The 25,944-nt window shown below is 41.4% G+C and overlaps 2 protein-coding genes across 2 annotated transcripts in view; one reads left to right on the forward strand and one right to left on the reverse strand.

Moving 5' to 3' along the window:
* rprd1b (regulation of nuclear pre-mRNA domain containing 1B) overlaps positions 1-25,944 on the forward strand; it is a 1,182,184-nt gene that overhangs the window by 1,066,745 nt on the left and 89,495 nt on the right. The window lies entirely within an intron of this gene.
* Positions 169-25,944, reverse strand: part of LOC114659546 (myosin regulatory light polypeptide 9) — a 34,925-nt gene continuing 9,149 nt past the window's right edge. The window contains exons 2-4 of the mRNA XM_051932602.1: positions 9,382-9,595; positions 5,901-6,057; positions 169-1,307 (exon numbers count right to left, since the gene is read on the reverse strand). Of these exons, the coding sequence (XP_051788562.1) occupies positions 1,132-1,307; positions 5,901-6,057; positions 9,382-9,570 (522 nt within the window). The 5' untranslated portion in view covers positions 9,571-9,595 and the 3' untranslated portion in view covers positions 169-1,131. The remainder of the gene's footprint in view (positions 1,308-5,900; positions 6,058-9,381; positions 9,596-25,944) is intronic.

Here is a 25,944-nt window from a genome sequence, read left to right on the forward strand (position 1 = left end):
GTAATAATGAGCTTTTTAAAAATGGGCTTTTTGCTGTTTATAATAATTTCTGGATCATTACCTTGGGTTCATGTAGTAGCAGAGGTGAAGATATTTATATCCTTTAAAAATGATCATTTAAATGAAAATGTTTGTATACTACCTGGAATTTAGTAGATGGCAACACTGTTTATAATTTTATTTGGAGTACAGAAAGGTACACACATTCAGGTAAAGCTACATAAGGTTTTGGGAGGGGGGAAAAAAATCTTATCAGTCAATGGCTGTATGATGGCAGCCCTCCACACTTAATATCAAAGACCACCCAGAGAGGTTCACCATCTTGGCTCTGGTTCCTTCGCATAAACTGATAAATTCATGCATTTCTGGGCTGGGTGTAAGGTATTTTGAAAATCAAAACAGACAAATACAAAATAAGAATAATTATTGAAAGCTGCTTAGAGTAACAATGTGAGCTGTTCCTTCCATCCAGTCCCTAGAACCTTCTGGTTTAGCTTACCCTACTTTTGTTTTCAGGAGACAATTTTGGTCTGAAGTTTTGAAAGGAGCTGATGGGGGGGCATCTTAAGTATGTCAGTAACAACCTGCCTTACTTTGGTAAAGTACACTCTTGGACATGCACAGCCTCATAATGTAACATATGATCCACCACTCTGATACTCCCGCAGGTCCTGCCTTGTGCAGCTGTCCCTTTGTGTGGGTGGTTCTGAAGTTTGCTTTCATTTGCACACATTAGACTCATTATATGGAAGTGTTTAATTTTTGCTAACAGTTCTGCTACCCATTCTCATTACTTGATGATGATGTGGCTGACAAGTGGTTAACTGAAGGAAATTTTATTTGCTAAACTTTTTCTTGAGTAACCACTTTTGAGTGTTTTCCTCAAATAGCTTAACTTTGGGAGCATGTTGAGAAAGTAAAGATGATGGGAGCTTGATATGGATGACTACTTAAATGTCAACCAGCACATCCAGAATTTCCTCCTCAACATATGTGCTAAATAAAAGCAAAGGGGCTGTATTTTAAAAAAGATTGTTGGAGGTGGTAATACAAATAGAGTGCCCACTACAAAGCGGCCAGAAGCAGCAATCGGGGAAAGGTTGTGTGGATTTTGCCAATAGAGTAGATTTGTTACATATCATCTTTGTCTTTAGCCCCATGCTTCAAGATGCGCGTGAACTCGGCATAGTTGAAATTGCCCTTCTTATCGATAGGTGCTTCACGGAAGAGCTCATCAACTTCTTCATCTGTGAAGCGATCACCCATGGTGGTCAGGAGTTCACGCAGATGATCTTCATGAATGAAACCTGAAAATGTAGAAAATGAAAACTTTATATATACTTCTCAAACTACAACTTGGCTTACATGTAATGGTACTCGTTAACTGCACCTAGTTCCCATTACAGGATTTCTAGAGGGGATCTCTTCTAAGCCGTGTGGTTCCACTTGACCCTTTTGAGCATTTTACGTTAAGACTTGAGAGCTCATGTCTCGCTCTCTGACATGTGCATCCCCCAGATCCCCTTGGTCATTTAGCATCATGTCTTATGTTTTGGATTATAAGCGATGTCTGGCATAACAAATGGCCATGTTTTAAGTGTTGGATGGTCCTTGCCTCTGCTGGATAGCGTACATTCCTAATAAGTTGTAGCACTGGTATCTGTGACACCTTGATAACAATACAATAAATAAGGCCAAGCAGGTTTGATTATCAGGATAAAACTGCCATGATGTCAATTTGTTGAAATTGAAATCTCACACATTCACTCCTTTTTAATTGGCCCAAAACGCATTAGAGGAAGGGATTCATATTTGCAGTAGGAAACTGCATGGTGCTAGAAGGTGATGATTCATGTTACACACCCATGGTCAAATTAGTCTGTTACTGCTTTCCCTTTTATCTATCATGACAGACAACTTAGACAAATGCTTAAAATTCTAAGCATTTACTTTCAATCAATGTACTGTATTCCATTACTTTATTTTTTCTCATTAATGGCTAATAAGCAGTGTTTTTCATGCATTGTCTAACTCAGGGGTGGGCAAATTCAGTCCTGGAGGGTCGCAGTGGTTGCAGGTTTTTGTTCCAACCCAGTTGCTTAATTAAAAAACAATCCTTGTCAATTATTTAATTTCATGGCTTGCTAGTGCTTTAACTCTGCCATGTCAGGTCATTCTCATATCCTAGATTTATTTTCCTTTCTAAGGATATCATCCAAATGATTTGAAGTCTAAAACCGATGAGTAATTCTCAGTGCTTCACTTTTTTCTCTTCACTTTCCTTCCAAGTATTTAATTAAACCAAATAGTGCGTGATAAATACACACAGAGGTGTAAATGGTAACAAGCTAAATGGAGAAATGCTGGTCTCTTTTGTCATTTGCTTGTTATTGCTAATTAGGAACAATTAAAAACCAAGAATACAGCTGTTTAAGACTAAAATAAGCAATAAGTGTTCAAAATCTTAACGAGCGAGACCACTAAAGTGAAGCTGAAGTGTTACTTGAGCAATAAGGGCTTCTTATTAAGCAATTGGGTTGGAGCAAAAACCTGCAGCCACTGCGGCCCTCCAGGACTGAATCTGCCCACCCCTGGTCTAACTCATTCCTTAAAAGTCAAATAGTGCTATTAGCTTACTGTGTCATGGCTATGAACAATCATATTAAAAATGTTTCTGGGAATTTTTGCACTGTTATTTACTGCCCGCAGTTGACCTACTTTATACAGACTGGAATGAGTTTGGAATCTACTAGTATCACGACTTGGTCTCATCCATTGGGTTCAAGTCATGCACTGAAAGAGGCCAGCAGTGTGGTGTGTTGAAATCGACCCTCCTCTAAGGGTAGGTATTGTAGAAATGTTGTGGATTGTGAGGTCTTTAAAATGTAACCTCTACTTTTTAAGGACTTCTTTATTACCAATGTGTGTCTGGTGAACCCTTCCCTAAGAGTTCACAGACATGAGAGGCGGTTTTGTGTTCATGGTTGCTTGTAAATATTACTGCTGAATAGTGCTGGATGGTATGACCAAAATTCTATATCATGGTATTTTTCAAAATTATACCGGTTTCACTGTATTCAACTGTTTTCTTTTTTTTTTCCCATGCATAAGTGGATGTTAACCACATTTTCCATTGCAATTACTGCAGTAGACTGGCTAAGAATAACCTTTTCCACTGTCATGAGAATTGTACATTGTACAAAATAACATTTTAATGGGCACACAAGTATTAATACAGGTTTGCATGGTCCCATAAAATGATAGTTTTCAAGGGGGTGGCACTAATGAAGAGAAGGAATCACATTGCATGATAGTTGCAGTCAAAATATAGAACCCTTTTTATTGAACAAATTTTGCAAACAACTTAAACTATAATTATGACGACATATTTTCAACCATCCAAAGAGGCATTTAGACTTAGTAAAATATCCAGAGGTGCTGGTCAAAAGTTTTATTGCACTGAAAATGTCTTAGAAAAGGAATAAATAGTAAACATTTTTTGTAAACCAACTACTCTTTCTGTTAATGTTAACAATCTCTATCCACTGACACGTTAACGTGACTTTTTATTTTTTTTTAAACAACTTTATCATTATTAAACTGCATAATATTTATTTTATTGTTATTATTTATTAGTTTAAACAATAGTGCAACTTTCAGTAATAATACTATTACTTCAAGGCGTCAAGCCCAGGTGCATTACACAGTATTCACCAAATAAAATAAAACAAGTGCAACTTGGTGATGACATCTTTACCAACTGAACCATCACTAAGGCAAATTGCATTAATATTGACCTTGCTTCAAGCTAAGCTGTATACATTTCTTTGGCTATATTTTTTGTAATGGCGTTGGTTCTCTCGATCCACTGCTTGCTTTATTTGTCATAGGCAGTACCTCTAGCAAATGCGTCTACAAGTGACGTCTGACTCGACTGTCCTCTCACTTTTTCAGTTTTACCTGAGGACGTGGAGGGGGCCAATCTTAGTTCCATACATTCATGGTCCTCCAAAGAATGTTTGCGGCTAAGGTGGTGCAGGAAATTGCTCGTGTTGCCGCCTCCAGCGACAACTTTAGCTCCACAGCATTTGCAGTAAACAGTTGTTTGGTCCACATCCGACCTTTTAAAACTAAAGCATCTCCAGACAACAGACACGGCTCCTTTTTTCGGCAAAAGTTCTTCTGTGTCATCACATTCAACTTTATCGTCTGCTACAGCTTCAGTTTTGGAATGTTCTCTGTCCATTTTCACCGCTCAATACCTCCACTAATGCATGTACTCCGTTGCATGCGTGTTTAGCGGTGTAGCAGTGAAAAAGGGCCCCCCTTAAACATTTTCCCGCTGCACCACATTCTGAACGTTGTTTAGGCTATTTAAACCGGTGTTGCGGTATAAGAAAAATCCATATCAAAACAAAAATAAAAAACGTTTTTCGGTATGAACTGGTATACCGCCCAGCACTACTACTGAATATAGAGAGGCTGGTGTTGTTTTTACATTTCTTCTAGGTTTACTTTTTTTCCAACTCTTTCCTCATGTGTAACAACCTGGGTTTATAATGCTGGAGTAAGAAAATGAAACTGAAAAGTTGTTTGTAGACAAACCTAATTAGCAGTCAGCAGTAGATGGCGCCATAACATTACTTTTTTTTTCCCCCCCATAAAACACTGTGCCCTTAACATGTCATTTGTAAGAACACCAGGTACTGCCTCTCATTTTTGAGGGATCCCGAGCATTGCACAAGGAGTAATCGTAGACATGTTGACACTTTAGTTAAGATCTCGCCTTATTTTACCAATGAAAACAAAATGCAATTTTATATTGACCTCAAAGTGTTATGGGCTTTCAGGTATGTGTCATTATCAGATATGAGCTGACATACCACCTACTCTTCAGAACAGGTCTTCCACCTAAATGCTTGACCACGGCCAGTACTTGGATGGGAGTCCATCTAGGAAAAGCTTGGGTTGCTGCTGAGGTGTTAGTGAGGCTAGCAGGGGACGCTTATTCTGTGGTCTGTGTGTGGATCCCAATGCCTCAGTGCAGTGACGGGGACTCTGTGCTGTTAAGTAGGGTGCCATCCTTCTCATGAGAGATAAATCCGAGGTCCTGACTATCTGTGTTCAATAAAGATCTCTGGGCATCTTTCAAAAACATCAAGGTTTATCCCAATGACCTAGCTAAACTGTCCATCGTGGCTTTGTCCTTTCTGGCCTCCTAATCATCCCCTGTCTCCTAATTGACTAAGTATCTCTTTTACCCCTTTACCACCTAATTAATAGCTAATGTTTGGTGAGCATAGTGGCACGATAATGGCTGCCATTGTATCATCCAGGTGGGTGCTATACGTTGGTGGTGGTTGAAGTGGCCCCCCTCTGTCTAAGCAAAGTGCTTTGAATAGTGCTATACAAATGTAATTATTATTATTAAATAAGGGCGGCATGGTGGCGCAATGGTAGCGCTGCTGCCTCGCAGTTAGGAGAGCCGGGTTCGCTTCCTGGGTCCTCCCTGCGTCGAGTTTGCATGTTCTCCCCGTGTCTGCGTGGGTTTCCTCCGGGCGCTCCGGTTTCCTCCCACAGTCCAAAGACATGCAGGTTAGGTGGATTGGCGATTCTAAATTGGCCCTGGTGTGTTTGTGTCTGTCCTGCGGTGGGTTGGCACCCTGCCCGGGATTGATTCCCACCTTGTGCCCTGTGTTGGCTGAGATTGGCTCCAGCAGACCCCCGTGACCCTGTGTTCGGATTCAGCGGGTTGGAAAATGGATGGATGGATGGATTATTATATAAAACAAGCTAACAGACTGCACTGTTTTGCCATGCCTTACTTTAAAAAAATGCTTTCTTCAAAATGGCATCCTCACTCCGAAACACAACAGAGGAGTCCGCCAATAAGCTCTTACCTGAGCCCTCTTCATCAAAGCAGGCAAAGGCATTCCGTATCACATCCTCTGGGTCAGTTCCGTTGAGTCGCTCGCCAAACATTGTGAGAAACATGGTGAAGTTGATGGGGCCTGGTGCTTCACTCATCATCCCCTCCAAGTACTCATCTGCTGGATTCTTACCTGAAAACACACAGGCACATACTCATTTTTATTTTGCCACTGCTAATACCAAAATTAATGTAGCCATAATCATTTATCACTCAATATATAGCTGAAACTGGTCCCATCACATGGAAGTACTACTCATCTTAAAACACTTGGGTAATGGAGGTTCACAAGAAGCCAATATTGGGCTGTAAAGGTTTTCCTCCATATCCGGGAATTAATTTAACAAAAGTATTTAGAAATTAGCTGTCCTCCCCATCGAAGAAGGATTGAAATCTAAGCAATTGTTGAAAACTTCAGCACTAACATTTCCAGTGTACCATCTATTGGAATGTATTTTACAAAACATATACGGTGGCGCAGTGGTAGTGCTGCTGCCTCGCAGTTAGGAGACCCGGGTTCGCTTCCCGGGTCCTCCATGCGTGGAGTTTGCATGTTCTCCCCGTGTCTGCGTGGGTTTCCTCCCACAGTCCAAAGATATGCAGGGTAGGTGGATTGGTGATTCTAAATTGGCCCTAGTGTGTGCTTGGTGTGTGGGTGTGTTTGTGTGTGTCCTGCGGTGGATTGGCACCCTGCCCAGGATTGGTTCCCTGCCTTGTGCCCTGTGTTGGCTGGGATTGGCTCCGGCAGACCCCCGTGACCCTGTGTTCGGATTCAGCGGGTTGGAAAATGGATGGATGGATAGTAGTAAAAAGCATTTGTCATTCCAACAGATACTGCAAATGTATGTGATGCACTAACACTTTTTATTACTGCAATTGTTTGTGATGCACCATCTGTTGGATTGACAAGACATAGCAACCAGACGGGCTCGATGACACTTATCCTTTTATTCAGGTGGATCAGTTCAATGGTACCGTCCACAGTCAGTAGGTCAAACATCAGTGTTTACTGTAAAGTTATGTATGGTCTAGAAGCAGGATGTTCCCTGTCAGTATTTTCTGGGCAGCAAGCAAATAGATGGCACCTTTCAAACTGAACCTGTTATAAACATGCATGGTGAATTAGTGTCTATTCACTCCATTTTTGTAGTTTTTTATATATTTATATGTATGTATTTATACATCATACTGTTATTCTGACAATGCTGATTTGAGTCTTGTTTATTTGTACGGTTGCTGCCATTTTGTATCTAACTTTGTATGACCAACGGCAATGTTGTCTATAGGTGTGTATGCCTGTTGCCAGCAACACAGTAACATTCTGTGTGATTATTCTTTACCTATATAAGCTAGTGGTACCCAGCAGAATATATTGGAGTATTGGAATGAAAACACACAGAGTCAGGGAGAGAAGAGCAGGGCTTCCAAATTAGCTGGAAACTATGGCTCGAATATCTAAATTTGACATGCTAGTCTTTGGAAAAAGTAAGTCCACTCTTGGCTGTAGTAGCTGGCATTGCCCTCTCAAGTGGGCATTCCCTAGAACTATCAAGCAATCTCAACTGAGAGAATGTTTTTCCCAACTCTTCCATGCAGAGTGTTTGAGGGGTGTCTTGCTTGCACAGCCTGTTTCAAATCTCCATCCCCAACCTCCCATCAAAAGCATCTCGATGGGATTCAGATCCGGGCTTAGACTTGGCCATTATAGAACCCTCCCCCAAGAAAAAAATGTTACTTTTATGTTTTCATAATGAATGGAAAGAAGAAAATTTATGATATAATAGAAGCCAGTGGTGGCCAATGCTGTACAATCGCAAACAATTTGAAAACATTTAAGAAAATGCTTGTGTTGCATAATCCATGTGTTATTTATCCCGTTGTATGCGCAAAACACATCCTTTTTTGATAAAATATTGTTAAATAGTTACTTCCAGAATAATCAGTACACATCATATATAGGGAAATATTGCCTTATTAGAGTTGCGTTTTGAACTGCAGGAAGGATTTTTGACCAACGAATGACGAGGAGAGCCACTGACTTCTTGTCAAAACACTTCAAAAACACTCTTTGGGTTTTAACCAGCATTTTAAGTGCATTACCATTCATTTTAATGGAACAAAATCTCGAAAACTGCTAAATGTTTGAATTTACTAAACCGCTTGCTGCTAAAACACTTAGGTGTGAGTGGAGACATTGAAAATAATAGGGAGTAACTTTACGTGTGGTTTAAGAGCATTCTGGGCAATGAAACTTTGTAACTAAACAAAAAAGAAACCAAAACAATCGCAATCCTAAATACAAATTCCATGTCTAATGTGTAGTGAACACGTTCGAGGTGAACCTTTCATTACTGTTTAATGAAAAACAAAATGACTGGGAAATGAAATACATAAAAGGAGTTATCAGGAAAACAAAGTCTTAGAACAAGCAGGATTGAAAATGGCATTTTATTCAAAAATGAAACTTACTGGTGGGTTAGTGGAATAAGCTTAGCAAAAATTCGTGACTTATACTAATAAAGAGGGTTCCCCAAACAAAATGTATTTTTTAAAGGACTCCTGAAGGTATTATCCAAAAGTTTGGAAGCTGTGAGCGGGGTGCAGGTATCTTGAATAGGCAGAGACACCAACATCAGTATGTCACATGACTGGCAACCGCCATTGGACTTTGAAATGGTGTTGTGGAAAATAATAAATTGTCATTAAACAATAGTAAACAACAAAAGATAACTCGAAGATTATGACATTATGTCCACAGAAATAGTAAACAGTGAACATATCCATTTTTTTAAATAAAACTAGGGGGCTTCGCTCACCAACCCCCCGGCCAGTACTATGCGGCAGCCACTTCACGTCTCTACCGCTCAGGTATGTGGATTTCACTTTCACCAAACAACAAATCCTTTAATTCTTGTGGATAGGCCTCTTCATTGGGAAGAAACACTACTTTTCCCTGATGGCAACACGAATTAGACGATCTCCAAGTCTCAGACTTAAAAGTTTAAATCTGAACAATATATTCGATTGCTTTTCGCTGTTCCGTTATTTCACCAGGTAATAATTTCCATTTGTTTTTGCGTAAATGCAATCTTTACTATAATTTTTTTGCGACTTTCAAATTTTAGTACTTTCATTATCTCTAACCTACTCTGCATGTGTATGGTGCCAACGTTTTTGAACCTCTTTACGACGTTCTACTTTGTCATCTACTCTTTGTCTTTTATTTCCGGCCCAGGACGTGGTTAAATCTCTTTGCACAAAGTCTCGTAGAGAGAAATTTCTTAATGACCACAACTGTAAAAAATTAAATCTAAAAGTATATCAAATTAAGATCAGTTGTCCCCTCACATCATTTTGGGTATGTACTGCTTAACACAAAAATCAGAAAGAAAATACAAATGAGGGGCTGGAGTCTATAATGGTGTACCACATGATACCAGAATCGGGTTAACCTTACCTAGTGAGGCAAGCATATCGTGCAGATCCTCTTTATCAATGAAGCCATCTCGGTTCTGGTCAATCATGTTGAATGCCTCCTTAAACTCCTGGATCTGTGACTGGTCAAACATGGCAAAGACATTGGAAGTGGCCCGCTGGGGGCGCTTCTTCGTGGTCTTTCCCTTGGCACGTTTGCTGGACATGGTGATGGCTGATTAGATGGGATTTCTGGAACAAGAGAAGGACACATAAAATGCATTAAATTAACGCTTTTTTTTTCTCCTTAAAAGAACTGCAAGGTTTTAAAAATGACAAATTTAGCATAAATTCATATACTTGGGATGTTTTTTATGCATACTTTTGTTTAGTGTACACAATGTTCCCACTGTCAAAAAAACATCGTACTGCACATAAAATGCACCATGAGAAACTAATCCTGGAAGACGGCAGTATGTTGTGATTACTGCTGAGCAAGCCATCTAACTACACAGATGTGACGCTCTCGGGAGCTAAAAAAAATATACAACATTTGTGAGTTGTTCTGGCTAAAGAGTGCAGTAGAGTTGGGAAGTGTTGAGACTGCAGTGATGTTTCTTTGGTTTGTCTGTTAAATGAGATGGTCCAAATCAGTCTCGGACTATGTGTGACTGACTTAGACCCCATAGACTCATGGTTGTCAGTTTCGGTGCACTAAGATAGTACTAGTACCTTACTAGCAATGGATCAAGGCCAGATCCTCAGGTCTAAGTGCTGTCTCAGTGAACAGCAAAACAAGATCAATACCAAGTTTAACTAACACACAGCTAATCTTCTTTGTGGCCTTGTGTTTTCTCCTCAGTCTGCTCAGCTGGCTGTCCGGTTGCCTGTTAAATGTGACACGGCGGCAGTTAACATCTTGCCTTTTCTCATTTAATGACATGCAGCTACTCATTCCTCTTGATTTAAAGGGACAGAGCACAGGGGAAAATGAACATCCTCATGTAAACGTAATAAAAAATTGCAGTCTTTAAACTACATTAGGTCAAAAGGAGTGTCGCAGACATTATTGTAAATGCTACTCATTTTGAGCGTATAAAAAAGACTGAAATCTATTGAAAGTATGTGTAAAGTAGTGATATCAAAAGGTACATGCCAGTAGAACTGTATTGAAAAATATAATTGTGTCCTTGTATCTAATTTCCCAATTATGTAGATAATACAGTAACAGAGGAGGTGATACTTGTCATTCATTATGCTCCAAACTTTCCCTATAAGCCAAATTAATCCAACAATCACTGAAGTGTATGAAGTACCTAGTTAGAGGAGGAGAAGGAGATTGTGAGCATGCTCTGATACTGCACATTGCCGTACCCACCACACAATGAACCACCTCAGGATCCCAAATTAGGACCCATGTGCAGCCATGCAGTGGGTGACACCTCAGCACCACACTAGTTTGCATGGAGTGGCTGGAGTGACAATCCTGCCACCAACCCCAGATTTTTTCCTACAACGTGGAGGACCTGCTTGCAGGGCTGGATGTAGGTTAACGTCATACCACGGACGGCGCAATTGCAGGTTAAGGGCCTAGGTAGAGGCTGGACAACATTTATAAATTTTATATGGAGGTGCCTTTTAGCTTCTGTTACACCAGGGGTCCTCAATCACGGTCCTGGAGGGCTGCAGTGGCTGCAGGCTTTTGCTCCAACCCAATTGCTTAATAAGAAGCCCTTATTGCTCAAGTGACACTTCTGCTTCACTTTAGTTGTCTCGCTCGTTAAGACTTTGAGCCCTTATTGCTTATTTTAGTCTTAAACAGCTGTAGTCTTGGTTTTTAATTGCTCCTTATCAGCAATAACATGCAAATGACAAAAGAAACCAGCATTTCTCCATTTAATTTGTTTCCATTTACACCTGTGTGTATTTAGATAGATAGATAGATAGATAGATAGATAGATAGATAGATAGATAGATAGATAGATACTTTATTAATCCCAAGGGGAAATTCACATACTCCAGCAGCAGCATACTGATAAAGAAAATATTAAATTAAAGAATGATAAAAATGCAGGTCATTAACAGTCAATAACTTTGAATAATGTTAACGTTTACCCCCCGGGTGGAACTGAAGAGTTGCATAGTTTGGGGGAAGAACAATCTCCTCAGTCTGTCAGTGGAGCAGGACGGTGACAGCAGTCTGTCGCTGAAGCTGCTCCTCTGTCTGGAGATGACACTGTTTAGTGGATGCCGTGGATTCTCCATGATTGACAGGAGCCTGCTGAGCGCCCGTCGCTCTGCCACAGATGTCAAACTGTCCAGCTCCGTGCCTACAATAGAGCCTGCCTTCCTCACCAGTTTGTCCAGGCGTGAGGTGTCCTTCTTCTTTATGCTGCCTTCCCAGCACACCACCGCATAGAAGAGGGCGCTCGCCACAACTGTCTGATAGAACATCTGCAGCATCTTATTGCAGATGTTGAAGGACGCCAGCCTTCTAAGGAAGTATAGTCAGCTCTGTCCTTTCTGGCACAGAGCATCCGTATTGGCAGTCCAGTCTAATTTATCATCCAGCTGCACTCCCAGGTATTTATAGGTCTGCACCCTCTGCACACAGTCACCTCTGATGATCACAGGGTCCATGAGGGGCCTGGTCCTCCTAAAATCTAAAACCAGCTCCTTGGTTTTGCTGGTGTTCAGTTGTAGGTGGTTTGAGTTGCACCATTTGACAAAGTCCTTGATGAGGTTCCTATATTCCTCCTCCGGCCCACTCCTGATGCAGCCCACGATAGCAGTGTCGTCAGCGAACTTTTGCACATGGCAGGACTCCGAGTTGTATTGGAAGTCCGATGTATATAGGTTGAACAGGACCAGAGAAGGTACAGTCCAGTACAGTACAGTCCCCTGCGGCGCTTCTGTGTTGCTGACCACAATGTCAGACGTGCAGTTCCCAAGACGCACATACTGAGGTCTGTCTGTAAGATAGTCCACGATCCATGCCACCAGGTATGAATCTACTCCCATTATGCACTATTGAGTTTAATTAAATACTTGTGAAGAACTGAGAATTACTCCTCCATTTTAGCCTTCAAATCATTTGGATGATATCCTTAGAAAGAGGAAGAAAATCTAAGCTATGAGAAATACCTGACAGAGTTAAAGCACTAACAAGCCATGAAGTTAAATTATTGACAAGAATTGCTTTCTAATTAAGCAACCGGGTTAGAACAAAAACCTGCAGCCACTGCAGCCCTCCAGGACTGTGATTGAGGACCCCTGCTCTACACTATAAAGAGGTCGAAAGAGACAGATGGAGAGATTTGAAGTACATAATGAAAAAACAATCTAAAAGAGGGCTCTTACATAGGCAGGACATGATGACATAAATAAAATGGTGTTATGTATTTTTATGAGTGTGGTGGCTGTCGCATGTTGGATGGACTTGAAAGTAGGAATTTCATTGTACTCTGTATATATGACGATACTACTGTCACATAATGTGCATGTCATAAGACACAGTAAACATTCGCGCACACAAAATGAGGGCATCTGGAAAACAAAACGGCATTGTGGTAAATTGTAAATGTAAATTATAATAATAATAATCAAAATAATGAATTGAGATCATCCAAAATATGACGTAAATTAAAGTAAATTATTCTAACACTTACTGTAAGGTCACATTATCTCTTGCATATAGCCTAATAAAGACTACATGAACACAAATATTTTATTCTTATCTCTAACTTGTAACAGATGAAGAGACTATCAACCCACACCATTTTGTGGAATGCAGCAGGATGAACCCTGTATCGCTATGTAGCCAGATAAACCTTACAGGGAGATATAACCTCTCTCTCCTATACTTGAATGAAGCTTCTAGCGTCCCACACACCCACCTCCATGGCATGTAGCAGGATGAAGATGAACCCTATAAGGACTCAGCCTTACTACAGTAGTAGGAATCTAGACGATGCCTCAGAGGACGCTAGCATTTAGTTGGATTGATTGTACTTACATGGTCTATGTTATACAGACAGATGGAAATGTATAACCCAACACTTTGTTTAGATGTAGACTGATAGATAAATAAATACCTTATATGGAACTGCATTTTTTCTGCACAATTAGCTGAATAAAGACCCTCTGAATCCACACCATCTCGGCCAGGCAGCAGGATGAATGATGTATGTAATCACACTTTCTCTGCCTTGTAGCCCAAAGAACCTTATACTGACATCCAGCTTCTCTCGCATGTAATTGAATTAAACTTTTATGGACTCGTACCCTATCTGGTATGTGTTAAGGCTGAACCCCTTTGGGCGCTCCATTTTTATCACATGGACTGATGAATCCTACATTAACCTGCGACCTTTACTACATGTAGGGATATCAAGCCTAACCCTTTCTTGCACATAGCTGGTTGAAGCCTGGATGAGTTCAAAGCCGGTCTGTCTACTTTTTCCAGTCCAGCGCTGACTTTGCCTTTCATGGGATGCCAGCTCCCTGAACCAATACCTGTCTTTCACTAAACGGCAGAGATTGTCTTTGCTTGTGGTGGTTTTGTATATCAAATAGGGCACTTTAAGGTTTCCAAAGGGTAGGAATGAAGACAGGCTATCTTCTGTTCCTGGTGACATTGATCAATCACCAGAATTTAGCTTTGTGACACTTAATTTTCCAACTTTCACCCAAATCACTGTTTCATCCTTGTGAGCTACTTCACATTAACTGAAAATTATAAATCTTTTATATTTATAAGATGCTGCAGATGTTCTATCAGACAGTTGTGGCGAGCGCCCTCTTCTACACAGTGGTGTGCTGGGGAGGCAGCATAAACAAGAGACACCTCACGCCTGGACAAACTGGTGAGAAAGGCAGGCTGTATTGTAGGCACGGAGCTGGACAGTTTGACATCTGTGGCAGAGCGACGGGCGCTGAGCAGACTCCTGTCAATCATGGAGAATCCACTGCATCCACTGAACAGGATCATCTCCAGACAGAGGAGCAACTTCAGCGACAGACTGTTGTCAATGTCCTACTCCACTGACAGACTGAGGAGATCGTTCCTCCCCCAAACTATGCGACCCTTCAATTCCACCCGGGCGGGTAAACGATAACATTATACAAAGTTATTGTCTGTCTGTATACCTGCATTGTTATAACTCTTTAATTTAATATTGTTCTTTATCAGTATGCTGCTGCTGGAGTATGTGAATTTCCCCTTGGGATTAATAAAGTATCTATCTATATTTAAATTAATTCATTTTCCAAACATGCTTTATCCTGAGCAGGGTGGTGGGGAAGCTGGAGCCTATCCCAGTAAGCAGTGGGTGCACAGCAGGACAATTTCTGGACCAGGCACAGGGATCTGTACATTCATAACTGTTCTTTTTCACTTTCCAAAGTAATCTGTTGATGAAGGTCACTGCGATAGGGCCTATATGAAGACAAGCTGATTAACCGCTGTGCTTGTATACATTTTTGTCTTTAGTTTTCCATATAGCACATACTAGGATCTTCAGGGTGGCAAAGTGGCCCAGTCACTGTCTTAATCTTCGAGATTTCTTTCCAAATTAATTGGTAGAGGTGACCGGGTGTTATGTGGGACAGACTGACATCCAGTCTGGGTTTGGTTCCTGCTTTGTGTCGAGACTGGCTCAATCTCCCACCAGCCAAACCCTCATGAGGTGGCCAAAGGGGCTCACTGCTTTTCAACTCTGATCTTACAAGACTCAGTCACCAGGGTTCCTTCTAGTTTGTGTTTCTTCCTAAAGTCTCTAGCATAGCACAAACATTGCATCACGCAAATTCCACAACAAATAGTTTCCAGAAATGGATGCACGCAGAAGAGCTGAAGGTCACTTTTTTTTCTTCTGCCTCATCAGTGCTTCTTTATACTCAGGAAGCTACTCGTTAGACCAGCCGAGGAATGACTCGCCCACATTAGGCAGAGACGCCTGGGCGCACGTACTTCCTGGCCACCATTTGAGCCTTAAGTATCAGCGCTTCCATTTTCCTGAAGGAATTAAATCAATCAAGATAATAGAGGGCCCCTTGTTTTGAAATGTTCACAGATTTGAATTAAATACCTAAATACGTAAGTTGTTACTGTTCATGCCACATGTCCTTGTTAGAACTTCAGAATGACCACAGAGGGTTAAGAACACCAGATGATTAAGAGTTTTTTCCATTTCTCATTAGGAAGGAACCATAAGCTCAAAGCCCAGGATGCTCTTCCAGGCGGTCATTAGAAGTCTACAGGATGACCACCTCTTCTGGTTATGCTCTTAAAATGAGAGGAGATCTGTTAAAGGTCCTGCTATGAGCTTTCCAAACTCAAGGAAATCACTTAAGACAGGTACAATTGTGTACTTTAAAGTTTGCAGTGTGGTAGGAATTCAACATTAGCCTCAGTATGCAACCCCCTGACATATACATACGCACACATATACAGTGCATCCAGAAAGTATTCACAGCGCATCACTTTTTCCACATTTTGTTATGTTACAGCCTTATTCCAAAATGGATTAAATTCATTTTTTCCTCAGAATTCTACACACAACACCCCATAATGACAACGTGAAAAACATTTACTTGAGGTTTTTGCAAATTTATTAAAAATAAAAAAATTGAGAAAGCATATGTACATAAGTATTCACAGCTTTTGCCATGAAACTCAAAATTGAGCTCAGGTGCATCCTGTTTCCCCTGATCATCCTTGAGATGTTTCTGCAGCTTAACTGGAGTCCACCTGTGGTAAATTCAGTTGACTGGACATGATTTGGAAAGGCACACACCTGTCTATATAAGGTCCCACAGTTGACATTTCATGTCAGAGCACAAACCAGGCATGAAGTCAAAGTAATTGTCTGTAGACCTCCGAGACAGGATTGTCTCGAGGCACAAATCTGGGGAAGGTTACAGAAAAATTTCTGCTGCTTTGAAGGTCCCAATGAGTACAGTGACCTCCATCATCCGTAAGTGGAAGAAGTTCGAAACCACCAGGACTCTTCCTAGAGCTGGCCAGCCATCTAAACTGAGGAATTGGGGGAGAAGGGCCTTAGTCAGGGAGGTGACTAAGAACCCGATGGTCACTCTGTCAGAGCTCCAGAGGTCCTCTGTGGAGAGAGGAGAACCTTCCAGAAGGACAACCATCTCTGCAGCAATCCACCAATCAGGCCTGTATGGTAGAGTAGCCAGATGGAAGGCACTCCTTAATAAAATGCACATGGCAGCCCACCTGGAGTTTGCCAAAAGGCACCTGAAGGACACTCAGACCATGAGAAAGAAAATTCTCTGGTCTGATGAGACAAAGATTGAACTCTTTGGTGTGAATGCCAGGCATCACATTTGGAGGAAACCAGGCACTGCTCATTGCCAGGCCAATACCATCCCTACAGTGAAGCATGGTGGTTGCAGCATCATGCTGTGGGGATGTTTTTCAGCGGCAGGGACTGGGAGACTAGTCAGGATAAAGGGAAAGATGACTGCAGCAATGTACAGAGACATCCTGGATGAAAACCTGCTCCAGAGCGCTCTTGACTTCAGACTGGGTCGACAGCTCATCTTTCAGCAGGACAACGACCCTAAGCACAAAGCCAAGATATCAAAGGAAGGGCTTCAGGACAACTCTGTGAATGTCCTTGAGTGGCCCAGCCAGAGCCCAGACTTGAATCCGATTGAACATCTCTGGAGAGATCTTAAAATGGCTGTGCACCGACGCTTCCCATCCAACCTGATGGAGCTTGAGAGGTGCTGCAAAGAGGAATGGGCGAAAACTGGCCAAGGATAGGTGTGCCAAGCTTGTGGCATCATATTCAACAAGACTTGAGGCTGTAATTGCTGCCAAAGGTGCATCGACAAAGTATTGAGCAAAGGCTGTGAATACTTATGTACATATGATTTCTCAGTTTTTTTATTTTTAATAAATTTGCAAAAACCTCAAGTAAACTTTTTTCATGTTGTCATTACGGGGTGTTGTGTGTAGAATTCTGAGGAAAAAAATGAATTTAATCCATTTTGGAATAAGGCTGTAACATAACAAAATGTGGAAAAAGTGATGCGCTGTGAATACTTTCCGGATGCACTGTATATACAGTATACAGTAAGTCCCCGGGTTACGTACGAGATAGGGACTGTAGGTTTGTACTTAAGTTGCATTTGTATGTAACTCGGAACAAATACATTATTTTAATAAATGCTGTTGTTGACCGACTGTAACCAAGTGCTCTGCCAATGAATGATGGAGTTTCACCTCTCTCTGATCTTTTTATTATTTCTACTTTATTTTCCATGGTGATGGTTCTTCTCTTCTTTACTATATCAGCAGCACTTGCATCAGATTTGTGTTTCAGAGACATTCTTGAAGGGTGAAGACAAAAGGTTAAGATGAGCTCTTCTGCACAGCACTGTACACGCTACCACAGCAGGAAGGCACCTGTCAACACGTCTGATGTACTGACAAGAGACAACGTCCTGCTATGTGCGTAACAGTACAATGAGCACGGTGCGGCCAAAGGCGGGTAGTGAATCTCCCAACCCCAATTCAACAGGCAGCCATCCGAGGCACACTACAATGCTACCCCCGCCGCCCCATTCAGCCACAACCGGGTCACCGTTTGCAGCATTACCTGCCGTGTGTGCTGGGTGGGCAGTGAAATGCCCCCCCACCCCCGCTCCATCCAGCCTGCATCCAGTCAGGAGCAGTAGCTGCGGTGGCGTAGTGGGCGGGCAGCCAACCATCGTCCTGCACACGAGTGATAACTGTGGCCCCGGTGACTATGAACCACAGGTCACTGCTTGCCGCCGGGAGCCGCCTGAGGGACTGTACACTGCGCGAGCAGCGAAATCGCCCCCCTCCAGTCACCGCTTGCAGCATCCCCAGGCCAAAGATGACAGAGCGGCAGTTACTGAGGTGCATGCGTCGCAGCTGTGTCCTTGTTCGTAAGTTCGTAAGAGGAGTGTAAGTCTGGAGGAGATCAGTGAGGTTGTGGAGAGCTTTAAATGTTAAAAGCGGTATTTAGTATTGTATTCTGTAGTTAACTGGGAGCCAGTGAAGTTGAGAGAGAATAGGTGTAATATGTTCACTGGATTTACAACAGCAGGATATTATCCTGGTAGCAGAATTTTGAAGAAGTTCTAAGCGATTGATAACTTTTTGTGGGATGCCAGATAGAATACCATTACATTAATCTATACGTGACGTGACTCGTGACTCGGGCATTAAACAATACTTCAGTACTGTGCTGCGTAAGAACAGGACAAAGTCTGGAAATGTTTCGAAGATAGAAGAAGGCAGTCCCCGAAATGTTACTTATATTGAAGGAATGGTTAATGATAATAATAATAATTATTATTTAACTAGTCATTTAGCCCGTTACAATAACGGGCGCTAGAACAGTAGTGCATAAACATTAGTAGGAACAGTCTATATTAAATGGCAAGGGACTTTGACCTCATTCTTTTTGTTGGTCGTATTTTTCTTTCTTTCAGCCTTTCTTTTGTTGATGTTTACTTGCTGAGCTGACCGTTCTTTGTGGGCTGCCGCCGTGTATTGTGTGTCTTGTGTGTCTGTGACAGTAATACTGTCTTGTACGGCTCTATTCAATAAGGGCGTGCACAAAAAGGCGAGCTTCAAAAGGGCGACCTCAATTGAGCGCGGCGAATAAAGGCGTTCGTAGATAATTTAGTTCAAATGGCTCTGGAATATGTGAAGAGCAACAAAGGTGCAGATCTTTATTCACCCGCGCCTTTATTCGCTGCGCCCAATTGAGGTCGCCCTTTTGAGGCTCACCTTTTTGTGTGCGCCCTTATTGAAAGATACCATCTTGTACGTCCGCTAGCTTGTACGTCCGTAATATACCTTTAATTTTCTCTGACGGTAATACAGGCATGCGCGTCGGTAATATGCCTTTAATATCCTCTGACAGTAATACTGGCTTGTATGTGGCTGTAATATGCATCACTGTATTGTGTACCTTTCATTTCCTCTCGCAGTAATACTGGTTTGTATTTCCGTAAAACGCCTCTAACTTTCTCTGACAGTAATATCGTGCATCGCACCGTGCCTTGCGCATGCGCACTTCATCAGAAGACACCCACACACGGACACCTGGACGCACATAGGGATTTTATCTATATAGATAATTGCCATTATTAGTGTATAAATGGATATAAATAATTGCATTTAAACGATTCGCCAAAATCTGTTGTATGTAAACGATACTGTTTTAAACGTTATTGTTTTTTCATCAGAAAAAACGGTTTCCACGTCTAACTGTTTTAGTTTAAATGGCACCTTTTGCCACTCGCAATACAGCTCACGTATCGTGTCTACTGGGAAACGCAATGAATGCGGCGTCTATCTATATATGTGTATGTATTTAAACTTGAGGTAGTGGTGACTACTGACAGTACCAGCAGTCAGCTACTCCACAGTTCCTGCGGTCAGGGTTTCAATTATGATTCCTAACAGCAAACGACTTCTAGCTAACAACACACCCATAGAAAAACAAAAACGAGACTGCATGGATAAAATCAATGAACGAAGACACCTACAACGCGCTTCTGAAACACCAGAACCAAACGAGTCATGACTCCAAAGAGAAACAGCTTTACTACAAATATATTTATTTCATTAAATGAAAACTTTCCCAGGACGCTCCCACCCTCCATGATCTTACATCCCTACAAAAATTGGAGGGAACAGAAAGTAATTGCCATTCTTGGATTTGCAATTCTTTAGAGAATCGGGGGTTTACTGGTTGATAACTGTTAGGCATTCTAAACAAGTAACAATTTCTCAGACAAATAATCATTAGAAATCAGTGTATATAACATCCTTTCATCTGCACAATTAACTTTTAGAAAACAGCAAAGTAAACTCATACATTCTGAAAGGTTTTATCAAGCAACGATGATGATTGACAACACTTATCAAAAGACTGCCATGCAGTGACGCTCCGAAGAACATCCACTAGACTTCATTCAGGGATCAATGGCACGAAACATCAGGACAGGCTGGGGAGCTGAAAGGAGATCAGGAAATATCCTGATGGAAAATTCTCATGTGAATCTGATTTAGGGAAAGTCAGAGCCTGTTCTGGAAGCTTCCAAAGCAAGGCACAAACTAATCCTAAAATGAATGGCAGGCTTGTTAAAGCCCATTCTCACTCGCACCAAGATCCCTCAACACTATCAGTCAACCTAATAGAGTGTCTTTAAGAGAATCAGGGAGGACACCAAAAATCATCCAAATTAGAACATTAGAACAATCTGGACAAGAACGGACTATTCAGCCCAAAAAAGCTCACCAGTCCTATCCACCTAATTCTTCTGAAATAACATCAGGTTGAGTTTTGAAAGTCCCTAAAGTCCTACTGTCGACCACACTACTTAGTAACTCATTCCATGTGTCTGTGGTTCTCTGTGTAAAGAAAAACATCCTAACATTTGTGCGAAATTTACCCTTAACAAGTTCCCAACCGTGTCCACATGTTCTAAAAGTTAAAAGGTGGAGCACTTTAACCAGGTGGTAACACTAACTGCAGTGTCACTGTGATGTATTCAAAGAAATGCTGGCCCTGATCTTCATTGGGAACTGCTGGTTTAGAAAATGAATGCACCAATATATATTGATGATAATGGCTCCTTAATCGGTTCATCCCTCGTCACACCCTATATCTGGATTAAGCAGATTTGTTGATGAGTAGATGGATGGCAAAAGCCACTTCACAACAAAGGGTACATCTGGGTTATCAATTAAGAGTAAATCTGGAGCAAATGTAGAAAGCAACATGGCTGTAAATCTGTAGGTCGAGTTACCTTCTGTAGATGTGGGGTTCGCTAAAGTAACACCCTTGGTATCTCATTGCATTTTTATGCTATAAATCTATTTAAATAGGATTGCTGTGTTCAGGTTCATTGTGCGTTCCACATTTTTTGTCTGTATTTGATCACAGTGATACATAGGATACACTGTAAATGACAGGCTAGTCATAAACCTGAAGCAAAATTTGCCTCTAAAGCACCACAACAATAATTTATTTTGCATTTAGTATGCAGGGTATAAGAAAAGCATGACACAGTGCAGGCCATGTCATTATTAGCAAACATGTTTTTTTTTGTTTACTTAAAAATATAAAATGTATAACAAAACACAATCCAGCCCCAAAACAACTACAACATAGCAAACACAATAATACATTTCCAAGACAATCCACAAAACTCTTCATCTGAGTCCCTCTCAATGTAGAATGCTATATGACATCGAGTGGTTCTTCATCTACAAATCGAAGAAAACCACCAATAAAATACAAAGGTTCAGTACAGGCCTGGTGTACTTACTTCAGAAATTACATGAATATGTTTCCCTAATTCTGGGCAGATTTTCATAAAGAGAGTCTGATTTTTTTCTAGTTTAAGAAAATCTGGAACATCTCTTGCCTACCGAGTTGTAGAAGGTGGATTAAGATTTTTTGAGTTGTGAAAACGAACTCTTGGTGCATGTAGTGCGGTATTGGATTTTACAACTGATTTTTCTTATTGTACGCTTTTATTCCCATTTGGTTTTACTCCAAATATTGCTATTAACAACAACAACAACATTTATTTCTACAGCACATTTTCATACAACTGATGTAGCTCAAAGTTCTTTAGAAGATGAAGAAAGAAAAAAAATATAAAAATATAGATCCATTGTGATCTCAGAATCACACAGAATGGTTTATGTGTAGGACATTCCCAGAACATGTGACCTAGCAAGGCGAGCACTTGATGGCATCGCCCACAGAAATGGATCACACCCTGAGTACATTGTAGACAATCTCAGATTAGATAGATGTGAATGATGAATAATGTTTAGTTGAATTACGGCGTGCTTGGCAGACTAAACTAGAATGGATTTTGTGAATGGCTGAATTCCATTTGCCTTATGAAATTTTAATTGAAAGCTCTCTTTACCATCGTGCACTAAGATCGTCAAGGGGCTAATTCCTTAGAAGCTGTTGATACACTATGGAGACACTGCCAAATTCTTCATTCAGAGTAACCAGTGTCACCTCAGGGATTGATAAACATGAAAGATAAGGGAAGGTTGTTCTTCACAAAGTTTCTTATTTGCATACAGAAGAAAAAATGTGTCAAGGAAGATCAAACATATGGGACATACATATGTTATCAATATTGTAGATGCTGTAACAGATGGATAGGTGTCCCACCTGGGTTGTACTGAAATACCCTGCCCAGCCAGGAGGCCATAATGGAGGCATCATGTGGATGAAGATGCAGCCCAGCTGGGTTGGTTCCCAAATCTAATCCCAGTCCTGGAGAGGGAATAATGGATGGATTGGGGGATTCTGAATATCGGGGATAATTTATCCCCAATACACGAGGAGGCAGCATTCTTCTCATGTGGTCCCAGTTTGAATACCTGACGGGTTGCCTGGGACCCTATTGGGGTCCCTGGGTGCCACCAGGGTACACTAATGGGATCGGATTTCACTGTTTTGCCAAACTTCCATGTGTAACCCAGAAGTGCTTCCATGACACCTGAAGTACCCAAGGGTCCAACATAAAAGATGGCATCTCACCTCTCTCTGGGAGTCAGGGGTGGAAAGAGACTGGACAACACTTGCTGGAGAGAGGGAAGAAGGAGAAGGAATTGTGTTAATTGTATGGTAAGGTACTTTGGATCCCATATGGAACCCATATTGGTGTTGCTATGTTTTGGGGTTTGGGTGCTGTTATGCCTCCTGCAGGCCACAATATAGAGAACTCTAAATGCCACCAACTTAATGTTTTCTTTAGAGTGAATACTGTATGGCTTAAAAATGATGAAATAGGTGATTATGATGCATAGAGGCAGCAGATAAGAGCTACTTTGTTTTAAAAAGTATCCTAAATGAGTTTATTATATTTTAAACAGATGGTGAACCAATGGATTGCTGGTGTACTAATAGTAATTAACGCTGGCTAGAGCACACGGCAAAGTATACAAAAATAGGACTCTTAGGGCAAGATTTCCTTTCTATGGGTAACCAAGCAGGTGTGGTTTTGTGGAATTCTGTCACTTTCTAATGTTTTATTGTATGCATTGTTGCGTCCCAGTACAAGTCATGTATCATTAATAAAAAAAATAAATCAGCAATCAGGTTGCCCAGCATCCCTGGATGTAGATAGTCAATGGCCATACTGCTGAGCAGGCTCCCTGTCTACCTGATCTACGGAAGCTACACAAATCTTAATAAATCAGGATGTCTTTAATATCCATACTACAATGTAAAATGTAAATCCCACACAAGTCAAAAAGTTACAAGACAAATGAAATCCCTTCCATTGCTAGCTAGTCATTAAAAACATGCTGGTTCAATTGGTTTGTTCCTGATGGCAGCACCTGCTCATGCAGTGTTTATTACAGCCCGACTCAAAGTTCAGTAGTCCCTCAATGTTTGAGAAAAGAAGCATAAAGGGTAATGAAAAGAAAATACGGCGCCCTCCATAATGTTTGAGACAAAGACACATTTTTCCCTGCTTTACTCCTCTGCTCCACAGTTTAAAATTACAAATCAAACAATTCAGACATCGTGATTAAAGTGCCCAATGCAGACTTTCATTTAAGGGGATTTGCACACATTTTGGTCACACACTTTTTCTACACGGTCCCCCCCATTTCAGGGCACCATAATGTTTGGCACACAGCAACGGCAGATCTATTAAAGCCGTCATATTTAGGACTTTGTCGCATATCTCTCACATGCAATGACGGCTTGAAGTCTGTTTTCCATAGACATCACCAGGTACTGAAATGGGGGGACCTTACATAAAACGTGTTGTAATTTCTACACGGTGAAACTGTAATGTCTGAAAGTAAGACAGTATGTAATGTGCACTTTAATCACAGTGTCTGAATTGTTTGATTTGTAATTTTAAACTGTGCAGCGGGCGGCACGGTGGCGCAGTGGGTAGCGCTGCTGCCTCGCAGTTGGGAGACCTGGGGACCTGGGTTCGCTTCCTGGGTCCTCCCTGCGTGGAGTTTGCATGTTCTCCCCGTGTCTGCGTGGGTTTCCTCCGGGCGCTCCGGTTTCCTCCCACAGTGCAAAGACATGCAGGTTAGGTGGATTGGCGATTCTAAATTGGCCCTAGTGTGTGCTTGGTGTGTGGGTGTGTTTGTGTGTGTCCTGCGGTGGGTTGGCACCCTGCCCGGGATTGGTTCCTGCCTTGTGCCCTGTGTTGGCTGGGATTGACTCCAGCAGACCCCCGTGACCCTGTGTTCGGATTCAGCGGGTTGGAAAATGGATGGATGGATGGAACTGTGGAGCAGAGGGGGAAAACAAGGAAAAACGTGTCGTTGTCCCAAACATTATGGAGGGCACAGTATATGCACTTGCTCTGAATCAGTACTGTCTTTTTAGTTTATCATTCTCACTGTTTCACTCAATGACATTCCATTTTTGAGTGAAAGGACAATATTGCCTGCTCATAGTTTGTTTGACCAGCCACCAGCTTGACTGTAACCCTTTTAGCTAGCACCACAGTAAGCTGTGAAACCTGAAACCTGCTCTCCGTTGGGCCTTCCTGCTTCCTATTATTGTTCAGTCACTTTGTTTTATTCCTGATTTTTAAAAGTGTTACTGGTTGCTCATATTATGTTTCTCACTTCCCACAGTATGTCTCCACTTAAAAGATACTTAGCTCTTTTCTTAATTATATAAATGCTTACAGATACAAATGTGATAGCAATGTCCAAAAACTGAAATAAAAAGCACTGCAGAAGGCTAACAGTGCGTGATAAAACACTTTTCAGTACATACAGTGCCATCCTGTCACTGGGCGCAACCTTTCTCTAAATCTTCCACTTGTCTTCTCATTTTATCTGCTCTGCTGTGCAGTCGGTAGCTGGTCAGCGGCCATAACTTGGCTGAGATCCTTCTTCCTGCTCATTGCATTTAAACAGCCAGAGCAACTTTTAAAACATCAGGTCCATTCCTCAGTCCTCACACTCTCCCTAAATACAAACATAAGGACGAATATAGATGGCCCTGGTGCAGGAACACTCATTATACTTCTCTGTCTCCTGTCATTACTTCCAGACATTTACCACCTTCCACTGTTCCCAGCCCCTCGTTCAGGACCTCCCTCCACAGCTGTAACTCCCAGGAATGCCATTAAAACACATCCGAGGGCAGCAGCACTCCCTGGGGGACATTAGACAGGATGTGACCTCCTCAGGATGAGTCAGAACATTCAGTCTTAACTACATTCTGATGGGATTCATGAAAGAGTCCCGTTTTGTACCTAGAGTAATTGATTATCACTGTAGATATGTGTGTGATATTTTAAAAACTGCCAACTGTAAAATTATTAGCGTTTCACCAACGTTAAAACGTGTAAAGTCATAGGATTATAGATCCAGAAGTCAAGCTGTTGAAAATTAAAAATGGAGTGACATCTCCTCCCTAATCTGCCCTCCAACTAGAGTCCTGCCTACGCTGATAAATTAGCTCTTTTCTGAAAGTAGGACCCGAATGAGTTAAGTGTTTTTCTTTAATCAAAATGCAAGAAATACAGAAACTGGAAATCATATTCTGTGGCAAATGACATAA

Source organism: Erpetoichthys calabaricus, chromosome 10 (assembly GCF_900747795.2).
Source record: "Erpetoichthys calabaricus chromosome 10, fErpCal1.3, whole genome shotgun sequence".
In the NCBI taxonomy this organism is placed as follows: domain Eukaryota; kingdom Metazoa; phylum Chordata; class Cladistia; order Polypteriformes; family Polypteridae; genus Erpetoichthys; species Erpetoichthys calabaricus.